The sequence below is a fragment of the Mytilus galloprovincialis genome, chromosome 8 (assembly GCF_965363235.1).
Source record: "Mytilus galloprovincialis chromosome 8, xbMytGall1.hap1.1, whole genome shotgun sequence".
Taxonomy (NCBI): Eukaryota; Metazoa; Mollusca; class Bivalvia; order Mytilida; family Mytilidae; genus Mytilus; species Mytilus galloprovincialis.
The window spans coordinates 76,926,306-76,940,253 of NC_134845.1; the positions used below are offsets into that span (position 1 = coordinate 76,926,306).

A 13,948-nucleotide genomic window follows, 5' to 3' on the forward strand; every position below is an offset into this window, starting at 1 on the left:
GATCCCTTATATGGATCTTTTAACAGTTTGTCACAAAAAAAATTAGACATTAAGGACATTTTTGTGGCATTACTGTAATATTACCATGATTAAATACTCAAAAGAAACAGTCAATTTAGTCAAAAAGCCAATTTTTAGCATTTAAACCATGACTACTGGTTATTACAATTGGACCTAGCTGTTTAAATGCACACATATTTTCTTGCTGTAATAAACTAATAATATGGTATTCAAATAGACATAGTATGGGCTTTGCTCATTGTTGAAGGCCGTACAGTGACCTATAGTTGTTAATTTCTGGGTCATTTTGGTCTCTTGTGGAGAGTTGTCTCATTGGCAATGATACCACATCATCTTTTTAATATTAATACAAAAAATCTTACTGCAAGTGCGGTAATCATTCCAAATTCTCGTTGTGATAAACCTAGTATCAGCAAACCTACCTTCTCGTACACTGAAGGGCATAGTAACTACACCATATGCACCAGGAATTCCATATAAAACACATATAAAGTCTGAGAGATAGTCTAGTACTGACAAGTCATGTTCTACTACAATTATATATTTGTCAGCATGAATCAGCTCTCGGATTGCCAAGGCAGCTTTCAGTCTCTGTTTCACATCTAAATAACTAGAGGGTTCATCAAACATAAATCTGAAAAAAAATTCATTTGATATATTGTAGGCGCAGGCATAAAATTGTTTATTTCTTGTATAACCATTTAAAACCAACTTCCGTCTGTTTCTATTTTAAAACATAAAAGCATATCACTAGAATTCTGTCTTTTTAAAGCTGAACATTAGTCTATTGTTGAAGACTGTTTATGACCTTTAAATGATGAAATGTAATAAATCCTTTTATTCTTTTTCACAAATTTATGGTTAAAGGTGTTCACTTAAAGAGTGGTATCACTTTGAAACAAATTCAGTAACTTGACAAGAACTATTTAACTTACATGTCAGCTTTCTGTATACACACCATTGCACAGGCAAATCTCTGTAATTCTCCTCCAGATAAATCTTCTACATTTCTATCTCGTACATGCATCAAATCTAAAGTTTTATGAAAACAAGACATTCATGAAGTTATTCTTTTGTGTGTAACATCCGAATCTAAATCTAACATTAATATCATCATTATTTGAAGTCAAAGCAATTATTTTTAAATTTTTAAGTATTCGATTTAACCTCAGAAGAAATTTTTCACCAGAAATGTCTGAATGTGAACAGCAATTTTATTTTTTCTTCATCACTGGTTCAACAGTACACTTTTGTAAAACATTTTCTTCGACATGGGCCAATACACTGAAACTGCTTTAGTTCTCTGTAGTAACTAGACAACAGGAAATACTAGTACAATTTCAATAACAAGATGAACTATGAAAAGTAAAATAGCAAAAAATACGGAAATCTGAGGAAAATATTAAACGGTAAGTCCCTAAGCAAATGGCAAAATCAAACACTCAACGAATGCTCAATAATGATAGCCCCACTTTAAGTATTAAGTTATTGAGTGGTGAACGATGGATGGCTGCTTAGGGCTTTTCCAGAATTAATTGTATGAGGAGGAAGGAAGGCACTTTTATCAAAATTTGATGGGTGTGGTTATTTAAGAAAGGTTGCTTGAACATTTTTAAATTAAATTTTTAAAATGTATGCATGGTGGAGTCAAATAAAAAGTGCCTTTCTTCCCCCCATACATTTATTTTTGGAATAGCCCTTGTAATGTACAGCTGCAAATGAAAATGCATATTCAGGACAAGAACATGTTAATGAAATATATTAACCCTGCTCTGTTCTCGACTGACACGCTAAGCTGGATTTTTATCATGCTAGTTCAGAGGATAACAGTCCACAGTAAGATATGTCACTTTACTCTGACACATTATTTAAGACATTCATATTAAAAGTAATTGTTTTGTTTGCAACTTCCCAATCTAAATCTATAATATCAATTCATAACAGATATTTTAAGTATTCGATTAACCTCAGAAGAAATTTTTCACCAGAAATGTCTGAATGTGAACAGCAATTTTATTTTTTCTTCATCATGGGTTGAACAGCACAGTTTTGCTCATGTTTTTTTTGGACAATAGCCAATTCACTGAAACTCCTGCTGATCTCACTATTTACTAAACAACATAAAATACATGTACAATTTCAACAACTAGATGATCAGTGAGCTATTAGTTCACTTTCAAGTGTTTGGTCAATGGAAGTTACTGAGAACGATGGACTATGAATGGCTGCTTAATGACAGCTTAACATCCAGGGACAAATTGAAATGCATATTCAGGATGAGAACATGTTAATGAAATATGAATATTAATTCTTCTTTGTACTGGACCACCTCGCTGAGCTGGATTTTTAATGTGCTAGTTCACTTGGTAACAGTACACAGGAAGATGTCAATTATTCTCACTATTAGTCAACCATTCTTTGCTCTTACTCATTAATGCCCTGTGCTTCGTAGAGAAGCATCAATTACAAATTTTAAAGTATTTGGTTTAACCTGGCCAGGGGTTGAACCCATAACCTCCCTTACTCACACTACCAAAGACCACTTAGGCGTTTTATATCCACTAATAGTATTCAATTGAACCTCAGACAAAATTTGTCACCAGAAATGTCTGAATGTGAACAGCAATTTTATTTTTTCTTCATCACTGGTTCAATATCGGTTTGCTTGTTTGTGCTTTGAATGGGGCAAAAAAAAAAAGACAAAACCAGGTATTTTTATCCCTTTGAAAAAAAATTTCTTTAGGAAAACAATCCTTTCAGTTTTGATAAATATCAAAATATCTTTGCAGTATGATTGTCAATGACACAACTCTCCACAAGAGACCAAATGACACAGGTCATACAGCATAGTCAGCTATATTTCACTCATCAATTACAACCGATTGTTTTTAAACACATATTTTTAGTGGGAATTTCCAGGTTAAAAAAAAATTATGGAGTTTGTACAAAAGCTTACAAAATTCAGCTAGAACCATAAAGATTATTTAATTAATTCCTACCCATTTGTTTACAGACTTCAATTTGGTTTTTCAAATCATCTTTCTTGTCCAGTAATGCTTGAACTGATCCCTGTAAATAACAAATAACATATTTTGGCCTTCAGAATCACACCAAATATCTACTGAAATCCATATTTATTATGCAATTCTCAAATTTTTCACATGTGATTTTATCTAACACCAAATTGTTATACATACCACTGTCCCAGGTTAGGGGGAGGGTTGGGATCCTGCTAACATGTTTAACCCACCACATTATTTATGTATGTGCCTGTTCCAAGTCAGGAGCCTGTAATTCAGTGGTTGTTGTTTGTTTATGTGTTACATATTTGTTTTTCGTTCATTTTTTTATATAAATAGGGCTGTTAGTTTTCTCGTTTTAATTGTTTTACATTGTCTTCTCTGGGCCTTTTATAGCTGACTATGTGGTATGGGCTTTGCTCCTTTTTGAAGGCCGTACGGTGACCTATAGTTGTCTGTGTCATTTTGGTCTTTTGTGTATAGTTGTCTCATTGGCAATCATACCACATCTTGTTTTTTTATATTTGTTACTATAATTTTTTTTCCCCTGAAATTATAATTTTTGTTTGTATTTCACACATTACAAGATAGAAATTTTAAAAGGTTATAAAGTTTAAACTGAAGATGTCTTTAGAATTTGAGTCTTTGGGATGATTTCTTATTGGTGTATACTCCTTTTGTTCATTCTCATTAAAAAAAACATCTTATATTAAATGGTACATGTGTTTCATAATTTTTATTCCATACTTCTTTTCAATTAGAAATATAGGCTCACCTTGACAGCTTTAGGAATTTGGTCCACATATTGAGGTTTGATGATGGCTTTCAGATCATCTTCCAAGATCTTTGTGAAGAAATTTTGTAATTCAGACCCTCTGAAATAGGTCAATATCTCTGTCCAATCTGGTGGATCCTACAAAATATTCAGCTAATTTTCAAGTGATCATTAAAGAGTGCATGTTTTCTCACCTATTTTTTTTTTATACTTGTGCGTTTGTGTTCAAGTGCTTGTCTGTTGTTGAAAAGCATATGGTAACCTTTAAATGCCACATTCTTGTTTATTTCTTGTTGGGTTGCTGTTTCTATTATGTTTCACACCCACACCTACTTATACTATTTACAAATGCTTTTAAATTTATATACATTTTCATCTCATTACACATAAAATACAAACAATATGAAGATAATCATGGTGAAAAATTATTTAGATTCACCCCTTTCGTAGCCTTACATCAAATCTTCCCAAATTAGGTTTCTGTTTTCCAGCCAAAATTTTCAGAGCTGTGGATTTTCCAATGCCATTGGTTCCTACCAGACCTAAAACTTCTCCTGGTCGAGGGGTGGGTAATCTGCAAGGAAATATCAATTCAGTGAAGCAATTATTAATAAACATACATTTACACGAGCTAAATAATCATTTAATATGATAATGACAAACTTTTTTGTAATTTGTTTTCACTTATGGTTTTTGATTTCATTCAGGGTACATTGAGTGTCAATTTTTTTGCAGAGTTTGAACACTTGAGTTTTCTCAATACTTTCAGCACTGAAAATTATGAGTAAATCTCTTAAAAGACCAACCTGTGTAATTTGAAGGAGTTTGCACTATATCTGTGTGTAGTATCTCTCTCAAGATTACTGGGCAAGTTGATGATTGTAATGGCTTCAAAAGGACATTTCTGAAATGGAAAAAAATAATTTACAGTTTGTGTCCAGCTTTGAGTCCCTGTCTGAGAGTCGTGCATCATATTACAGTATTGAGGAGACATTTTTCGCTAGCTAAATTAATGGTAAGGACGATTAATGTACATGTATAATGAACATTTTTTTTTAAATCTTAATTCTTGAAAATTATTACATTCAATTGGTCTTAAAATGGTTGTATTTTTTTTCACCCGAGAAACAAAATCATGGAAAACTGTAATAAATGTTTGCTTTACTTAAATTATTGAAGCATTAAGAATTTCAACAATTTTAACCTCATTTGATAACAAAGACTTGGATAAACGTCTTACATGTATAAAAATTTGTGTTAATTTGTCCCAAACATAAACCATTGTAAACCCCTCTATTTCCACCAGAAACAGCAAACCTAAGTCTTCCTTTGGCGACAATAAGACAATAGAATGTTTACTTGTATGTATGTTCTACATCACAAAAAACAAGAATGTGTCAATAGTACACTGATGCCCCAGGCCACTCACTATCATTTTCTATTTTCAGTGGATCATATCAGACATTAGGGTCAAAACTCGGAGTTGGCATTATAATTAGAAAGACCATATCATAAGGAACATGTGTACTAAATTTCTACATGTTCAAGTTGATCGGACTTCAACTTCATCAAAAACTACCTTGACCAAAAACTTAACCTGAAGCAGCTTCAAGCAGGACAGACGGAAAAACAAATGGAGCATAAAAAGAATTATTTTATATATACCACAAGATGTGTTCTACAGCTTAATATGATATTCTGTTTTTTCATACATAAAATCTTACCTTGGCACATATACCACAACCAATACACAGTTCTTCAGATATAAAAGCAATCTTGTCTGTAGGGCACACTTCGATACACAACTTTCCTGTAAAACAGATTAAAACATGATGTATGCATTCAGTGCGACTTGCGATAGGTTTAGAGTTACAAATCTGAATAATGTTGAAAGTCAATAAGATATTTGTTGTTTTTTTTATTTGAAGGTTTTTACTTAATTTTATAAGCAGCATATATCATGTACATGTATATATTCATGTCAGTATCATAAACAGATTTTGTTACATGGTTGCTACAAAAATAATTTAAAATTCCATTCCTGAAATGATGCTTGAAATAATCTGCAGAACACAATCATGTCAATATTTTGTCTGATTTTGAGCCAGAGGACTTGCTCACTTTTTACCTTAGTAACCATAGCAATAGGTGGAAGTACAAGATTTTATATATTTCTACTGGCACATTAATTTTACAACAGGTCAAAATTTAATTACAAATTAAATGAGCTGTGTCAGACAGAAATCGACCTTATGTAAGTGCATGTATACTTTGATCAACTACGAAATAAAATCTGATTGGTGGTATGTTTTGTATTGGATTCTTTTATCATGTATATCACCATAATTTTCAAACTGTTAAAGATTTTGCAAAGATTTGTTTCCCACCTAAATCAAATAAATAGATGTACTGATCATGATATTCATTTGAATAAGGTTGATTTTATCCGACAGCTCATTTGTAGATCTACTCACCCATTCTTACTACAGGACAGGACTTCTTACACTCCTGTCTGCATCTTTTTGGTTTGCATTTGTCATTGCTGACAATAGCAATACGAGTTAACTTATCTTGTGTTTTCGACATTGTTTCTGAAAATAAATTAAAGAAGTTGTAAAAGTAAACAGTAAAATATTGCTAAATGGTCTAATATTACCAAATAGTCACTGATAGAGGAATGCTTTAAGGAACCATTTAAGGTTAAAAAGGAAAATGGGTTTTTTTTTTGGCAACACACAAGCATCAAATTATAGAATTTTTTGTGGTAGGCTAAAATTAATTTACCTTTCAATTTTATTAATTGGCACAGACAGTCAATCAGAAATAATTCTTTCCAAAAAATAACCCTTCACTCCTTGAGAGTTAAATGGTCTTCCCGATGTTTAATTTTTGTTAATATTTCTCAAGTTAGAGACTAATATTATTTAACACCCACACTGGGATGTAATTTGACTGGGCAAATTGTTTTTATTTTTTTATTCCAACTTCCAAGGGAAAAAGTAAAATCACATATTAAAATACTGAACTCAGAGGAAAATTAAAAACGGAAATTCACATATAACACCCACAATGGGTTGTAATTGGACTGCGCAAAATTTTACTTTCTTTTTGTAGTAGTGTCATTTTTAGCCTATAAAATAATAGTAAAAATATCTTTAAAGTTCTGTAATTAATTGTATTTATTATAAACGTTTAACTTGAATTTTGATAAAGGAATATTATTATTTAAATCAAATCTACACTTTACTTTTTATATTTAGTTCATGAATATTCAAAAGGTTCTTACTTTAAATTACGTATCTGATTGGTCATTGCGATTTCGCGGTCAATTTATATTTTGTATTGACCAGGTAGATTTGAACGGGAATTTGAAAATTGCAGTCGCACGATATTGTGTGTCCCGAATTATTACCTGTTATGTTTTCATTCATTGTGGACACAACATATTACATATTGATGTAAGTTAACTTCTTTATTATATTATTAATATTTGCACATGTAAATGACAAATTTAGCAAAGTTTGTATTATATGATTGCGTTCTCCTTGTAAAGTTTGTTTATTACATAAGTATGATAGATGTACCCGAGAATCTTTTATTTAGCTTCGTGCTACATGTATTTTATTATCTACCGTTAATTTGTCACGATAGAACAATATATTTGCTTAGCTATTTGATTATTGATACAGATAATTTATATTTCATAAATGGCGGCATATTAGACAAAATAAGGAAAAGTGTTTAAGTGGATATTTATTAGTACACTTATATTATACATTGTAATGATAGAAGTATAACTATAAATGAACTGGAGTTATTTTGTCATATCGTATATTTTAATATTTTATGAGTCCGAATGTTTATGATTGCATTTTGGTTTTAGGACTCCATTGATGTAATTATATACAGAGTATACATTGTGAACTGTGCCTTGTCCTTGCCAGTAAGAACTCACTCCACAAGTGGTAAGAGTCAATCTATTTTTAACTATGTAATGTTGTAAACAAGACGTTATGGATTATTTCCCTTTAAATATGCGGTTTTAAGCATATTTAATATATTGGCTTAATTAGTCTTTATGAGAATAGTATCTACATTTTAATTATTGTTGTAATGTAATTGTATGTAAAGAACAAACAATATATTATGTTCCGATCAGTTTAATGTTATGTTCGCAGTTTTAACTTTAGTTTTGTACCGTACACATAGTAAAACAGTAAACACTATATAGTATATTATTTACGATCAAGGGTTACATTCTTGTGTAGTGTATAACAATGAGATTTAAAAGTACACGTAACATCATCTCACTGAATGTCTATTATATGTATTCGCAGTATAGTACACAGTATTAAAGTGCATTGTATTTTACCATAAATATATGGGATAATGTATAACTTAGGGTACTTGAGTTTTATAATAGATCCGTTATTTATAATTGTAATATTGTTATTTCAGAGTTTATTTTTATACTACTGGTATAATAAATCATCCGAACCCTAAACAGAGTTTGTTATATCTTTACCCAAGAACCGACCCTGTTACATTTTTATTCCAACTTCCAAGGAAAAAAGAAAAATCACAAAAATACTGAACTCAGAGGAAAATTCAAAACGGAAATTCCCTTATCAAATGGCAAAATCAAATGATAAAACACATCAAACGAATGGACAACAACAGTCAAATTCCTGACTTGGTACAGACATTTTCCAATGTAGAAAGTGGTGGGTTGAACCTGGTTTTATAGCGCTAAACCTCACACTTGTATGACAGTTGCATCAAAATCCGTTATTTTAATAACGATGCGTGAACAAAACAGATATAATCAGTAAAATAGTCAAAATATCATCTTACGGTTTCAGCAAAATATTGCCAAGAGAAAATCCTTACACAAAAGGCAACAACTTTTACAGATTTGTTTTTTTTATGAGTAAACCCCTAGTCCAAATAATTATGACGTCTTGAAAGGCTTCGAAGTAAGGCATCAAAGAAAAAAATTATAATAGCCTTTCAAGACGTCATAATTATTTGGACTAAGTAAACCCCTTGCATTTTCCTTCATTTGCAAAGTCCATAACCATTTTTTTGGGGGGGGGGGGGGGGGCAAAAATGCAGTTCATTTTTTTGCATTCAAAATGCAGTCAATCTGTAAATTTTCTTCTTCTTCTTCCAGGTAAGGAACCGAATTCAAATTTTGAATGAATGAGGTCCCGCGAAGTTTTTCTTTTTTCAATTTATTCTTTAGAAAGTCGATGATAATCACTGGAAGTTGAACATAATTGTAACATTTGGATACTATCTGAAAATCTACCTCAACATGGATTAATTTTCTAATTACATTCATTATATTTCATTTTGTGAAGACCCGACATATGGCAAATTGTTACAACTTCACAAGACAAAATTTTCGACAAGTACATCGAATATTGCCCAATTAAAGTTAGACAACAATCAATGACATAATCTTAGAATGATTTAAAAAATTGTTACGATTGTAAACTCATACAATGTCAGTAAAATTTGAGAAATACACAGTGGAGACACACCGGCTTCTTCAAGACTGGTTAATATGGCGGCCTCCTATTTCCACATGTTTCGCAATCATCAGCGTATCAGAGACGCTTTTATTGTTTGCTTGAATTTCGTTGCTAAATTTGCATTTATATATAACTCTTTTATTCATATCTTTCATCTTTTATTAAAAAATAATAAAAAGGACGTTTAAGAATTTTGTTTGAATGTTGTCTTGATAATATATATTATTTTTCCAAGTATATTTATGAAAACGTAAGACTGATTCGGACAAAAATAGGATTTGAGGCTCACTAAAGGAAGTTTGTAAATTCTTAAGGCCAGCAAGAGGGCATTGTTCAACCTTTTTTTTTATATATATATAGATATATGTGAGAACTCTCTGAATCAGAAGTTTACACCTTTTCCATTTAATCTGGAAAAAAAATAAAATAGCTTGGTAAGACTATTTGACTTGAAGGGCTGATGCAGTTTGATAAACGGATACTTTGGTAGAGTATACGTGGTGTGATCATCATTTTCGCCATATCTTTACATGTTTCAGGTCTTTATGTTTTTGAAGTATACTGATATTTCTATATGAAGTCAACTTCAAATGCAAAATATTCTTAGCTTGAAAACGTGTTTGTTTTTAGTAAAATCATCTGAAAAGTTGGATTAAAGGGTGTTTGAAATTTCCTAATTTTTTGTCAACGGGGGACACATATTCGCCGTTTTTACATTTCTATTTAAAACCAAATAACTGCAGATTTAAACAATATTTATCAACAAAATTTCATTATAGACGAATAGCAGACATTTGAAAGGTGTAAAAACTGAAATTTAGGGCAATCACTGTCAAAGAATTACTAAGAAATTTGAAATGTTTTTTTTTTTCATTCAGGAAATTGGCTGAAAATCGTTGTTCATTTTTCGATCCTTTGCCGTAAGTGCCGAAATTTAGTCTCACTTTCAAAAATAATTATATAAAAATATAATTAAACGGCATATTTCTTCCATTTAAGCCATCCTTTGAAGTTTTTACACCTCAAAATCATACTGAAAACGGCAAATTGTGTCCACGGCGGATATGAGCGCCCCACTCTAACAGTCGGACTCGCCTCGTCTGTTAAAATGATAAACGTTATTTCTATGGTACAGTCATTGTTCCTAAACATACACAGACTTTATTAGGGCCTTGCATTTCTTAAAGTTGAAAATGTTTTTGTGACATATAACTTTGTCTAAATATTATATTCAAATTATCAGAATTAATATGGGAACTAACTGTGCACCTATCTTTGTCATTACGCATACTCTTACAATTCTCCTTGAATGAAAAAAAAAACGAACCTGAACGCGTGGGGAAAAAATAAATTCTGTTAAATCAGAATCAGAATAATTTATTATAGTGTCACGTACCAATATAAAACATAGTGAATACATAATAATTATTACATAAAAAAAAAGATTACAATTAAAAATTAAATATTACAATTATAAATTATTGAAATTGTAATTGTAATAAGTTTTGCATATAAGAAAGTCCTTTAGCATCAACAACATAATTATGTAATATGAAATATAGTACTAAGCGAAATAGTATAAATGAAAACAGAGAGCAAAATAATGATATAAATTAAAACAGAGAGCAAAATAATAATTAAGAAAAAAACCTATTAAACAAATAGTACCTTATAATCTACCTCATAATCTACTTTATCAATTGTGACCGTAGTTTCCAGTTTTCATTTAACAAACAACAAAGTTTTAATACAAACGTTCTTGAATAAGTTTGAATAAGTGATAAACATTTTGGCATATTAAGACAACAACAAAAATAACAAGGCAAAACATCTTAGACGCAAATGGGTATAGCTAATCATTACAAAATGATATTCATTTTCAATGGTTTTCATATTGCAACATTGACAGTCTTTCAGTACGAGGCACGTTGTTATATCTTCCAGCTTCAATGTTGAACCATATCTTAGTTGTGTTAGCGGGGGCCCGCTCCAGTCATACTTCAGTGATTCCCTATGTAATCAACCTTCTTTTCCAAATAAAGGGGGGCCCAGCCCCCCCCCCCCTTGGATCCGCCTATGAGCATCTTAAATGAGTTATAAAGAGTGACGCAAGAGCACCAGTATTAGTAGTTAAAGCCAATCACAACAAAACTAATGTAAATGAATTATGATCTCCCAGAATAAAGCATCAATCAGTTTACATCCAACAAATTAAATGTAAAGACGCCACAAACAGCAACAAACAGATTGAGGAAGGCTTCATTATTCAATGCAAAAGTATCAACAGGATTTCGGATCCTGAGTTCTCATACGTAGTCGTATATACGTGGTATTATATATTTAGTTATATTTTGAAATTCAAAAACAAAATCGATTTTAGTACTGATAAAAAAAGCAATATTCAAAGATCTTTTTCTAAAGTGTTATTAAATTGATAACTTTTGAAACTGTGATTATTCAAAGCATCAATTAGTTTACATGGATCGTTTCTAAATTTACGGGCTCTACAACATCACCGTTAAAATTAGAGTTTGGTGGTTTCATTTTATTTGTCAGGTAACAAAATCCCTGAAGTGTTATCAATGATCATCAATCAGTTACCAGGTATGCAAAAATGACGTTCCTTGAAATCTAAAACGTGACTACAGACACAGCCTGGTATAGCGAACCAGTTGTGAAATATACACACTGCAAGAAGAGGTATTTTTTTAGGAACATCAATTCGTATAAAAAAAAAGAGGGAAAATTTACAATATGAAACGAAAAATTGTGCTATTTTTAATTAATTAAAAATATATAATTGGCGACTAGAGATAAAAGAAATAGACTTTATACTGTTCGAATTATTTCGGTTCTTTACATACAGCTAATGATACAACTTGTTATGAATTTTATAACATAACAATGCATTCTGATTGGTTCCTTTATATACTTGTGATTTAAAGAATTTTAAGTTTTTCATTCTGCCGTCGATAGCCGAAAACTAAATAATTTTGAGTTAAAAGCTAAACATATTTCAGGTTGCGATAACCGTTTACCAGATCTTTTGTCTAGATGGGATTTAGATTATAAATTTCAGTTAGACTTTTACGAGAGGACAAAGGGCATGTCCCTATTTAGAGATTTGATTTCTAAAGAATTGTTTCAGTTTGAACATATTTGGTAATTGTTTATTCGTGTTTTTGTAGATTTGCAAGTGCTAAGACGAGATATGTTTGTGACTAGGATTTCGGCTTTCGCGAAAGGTACTTTGGTTAATTTTAAAACGCAGTGGAGAGCTTATTTATTGTTTTGTAATTACTTTCATTTAGAACCGTTTGATATTGATTCTGAATTATTATGCACTTATTCCGAGTTTCTCAGTAGAAGTTTCAGATCAGCTCAATCTATTCGCAATTATTTAAACGGAGTTAAAGTTCTTTTCCTGTTGTTAGGATTACATGTGGATGTTTTTTCGTCTTACGAATTGAAGTTGACTATGAAAGGGTTAGATAGGAAATTAAAACATTTACCTAAACAGGCATTTCCTATTACTTTAGAAATTTTAGGAAAAATTCGTGAACATTTGAATTTGAATACGCCGCTAGATGCGACATATTGGTGTTTATTTCTTTTTGCTTTATTACTTTTAAGCAGGAAGTCTAATTTAGTTCCAGTATCAACCAAGAAATTTGACAAAAATAAACAGCTGTGCAGAGGTGATGTTACAGTCTTTCCGTCTCTTATTATAGTTGCATTCAAATGGACAAAAACAATTCAGTTGGGTAATCGTATTTTAAGGATACCTTTGCTTGCATATCCTCTATCTAAATTTTGCCCAGTAAATGCATATAAAAGGATGTGTTCTTTAAATCCTTGCACGTCAGATGATGCTGCTTTTTCTTATAAAAAAAAGGGGAAATGCATACCAATTACTTATAACCAGTTTCAGAATAAACTGAGAGAATTACTTTGTAAAATTGGGTTAAATCCAAATTTATTTTCTTCCCATAGTTTCCGAAGAGGTGGAGCAACGTTGGCATCGAAAGCAGGGGTTTCTCCTAGTTCTATCCAATTGATGGGTGATTGGAAAAGCAATTGCTATACTAAATATATTGTCAGTTCTTTGTCTGATAAAATTAATGTAGCGGAACAAATTAAAGACTTTGTTTTAAAATAAATTTTGCTCTTTATAGATTTTAGGTCTACTCTGGTGTGCGATTCCATAGCCAAGCATGTTAAAACTATAAGAAGGTGTCACTTGCAAGCCTTTCCTGGAGCAAATATTTGGGATATGATCAATTTGCTTAATTGTGGAACAATTCAGGTAAATTATGATATAATTCTGATGCATGTAGGAACCAACAATGTTGGTACCTATGAGATTGCTGATTTTGATATAGGCTATAATGTGCTTATCTCTACAATTGAGAAATTAGTTAAGCCACATACTGTCATAGTTATGTCAGCAATTATTCCACGCTTACTTGATTTTCAGAATACAAGTTATTTTGTCACTACTATTAATTCTAGATTAAGAAGTTTATGCTTTAAACGTGGTGTTCAGTTTGTAGCTACTTATAAACCTTTTTTAAAGTTTGGGATGCCAGTTTGTG

At 31.3% G+C, this 13,948-nt stretch overlaps 1 protein-coding gene and 1 long non-coding RNA gene across 3 annotated transcripts in view; one reads left to right on the forward strand and one right to left on the reverse strand.

The window, feature by feature from the left end:
• Nucleotides 1-9,444, reverse strand: part of LOC143042603 (ATP-binding cassette sub-family E member 1-like) — a 34,817-nt gene extending 25,373 nt beyond the window's left edge. Inside the window, exons 1-9 of one of the 2 annotated variants that reach the window (XM_076215004.1) lie at nucleotides 9,323-9,444; nucleotides 6,291-6,407; nucleotides 5,541-5,626; nucleotides 4,623-4,720; nucleotides 4,273-4,390; nucleotides 3,817-3,954; nucleotides 3,021-3,090; nucleotides 957-1,053; nucleotides 444-655 (exon numbers count right to left, since the gene is read on the reverse strand). In XM_076215004.1, the coding sequence (XP_076071119.1) occupies nucleotides 444-655; nucleotides 957-1,053; nucleotides 3,021-3,090; nucleotides 3,817-3,954; nucleotides 4,273-4,390; nucleotides 4,623-4,720; nucleotides 5,541-5,626; nucleotides 6,291-6,402 (931 nt within the window). In that variant the 5' untranslated portion in view covers nucleotides 6,403-6,407; nucleotides 9,323-9,444. The remainder of the gene's footprint in view (nucleotides 1-443; nucleotides 656-956; nucleotides 1,054-3,020; nucleotides 3,091-3,816; nucleotides 3,955-4,272; nucleotides 4,391-4,622; nucleotides 4,721-5,540; nucleotides 5,627-6,290; nucleotides 6,408-9,322) is intronic. The other variant, XM_076215005.1, reaches the window with a different exon arrangement.
• LOC143043532 (uncharacterized) lies at nucleotides 7,155-8,362 on the forward strand. Its single transcript, XR_012968445.1, has 3 exons — nucleotides 7,155-7,274; nucleotides 7,700-7,781; nucleotides 8,275-8,362. It is a non-coding gene; the product is annotated as an uncharacterized LOC143043532 (long non-coding RNA).
• Nucleotides 9,445-13,948: the final 4,504 nt, after the last annotated feature.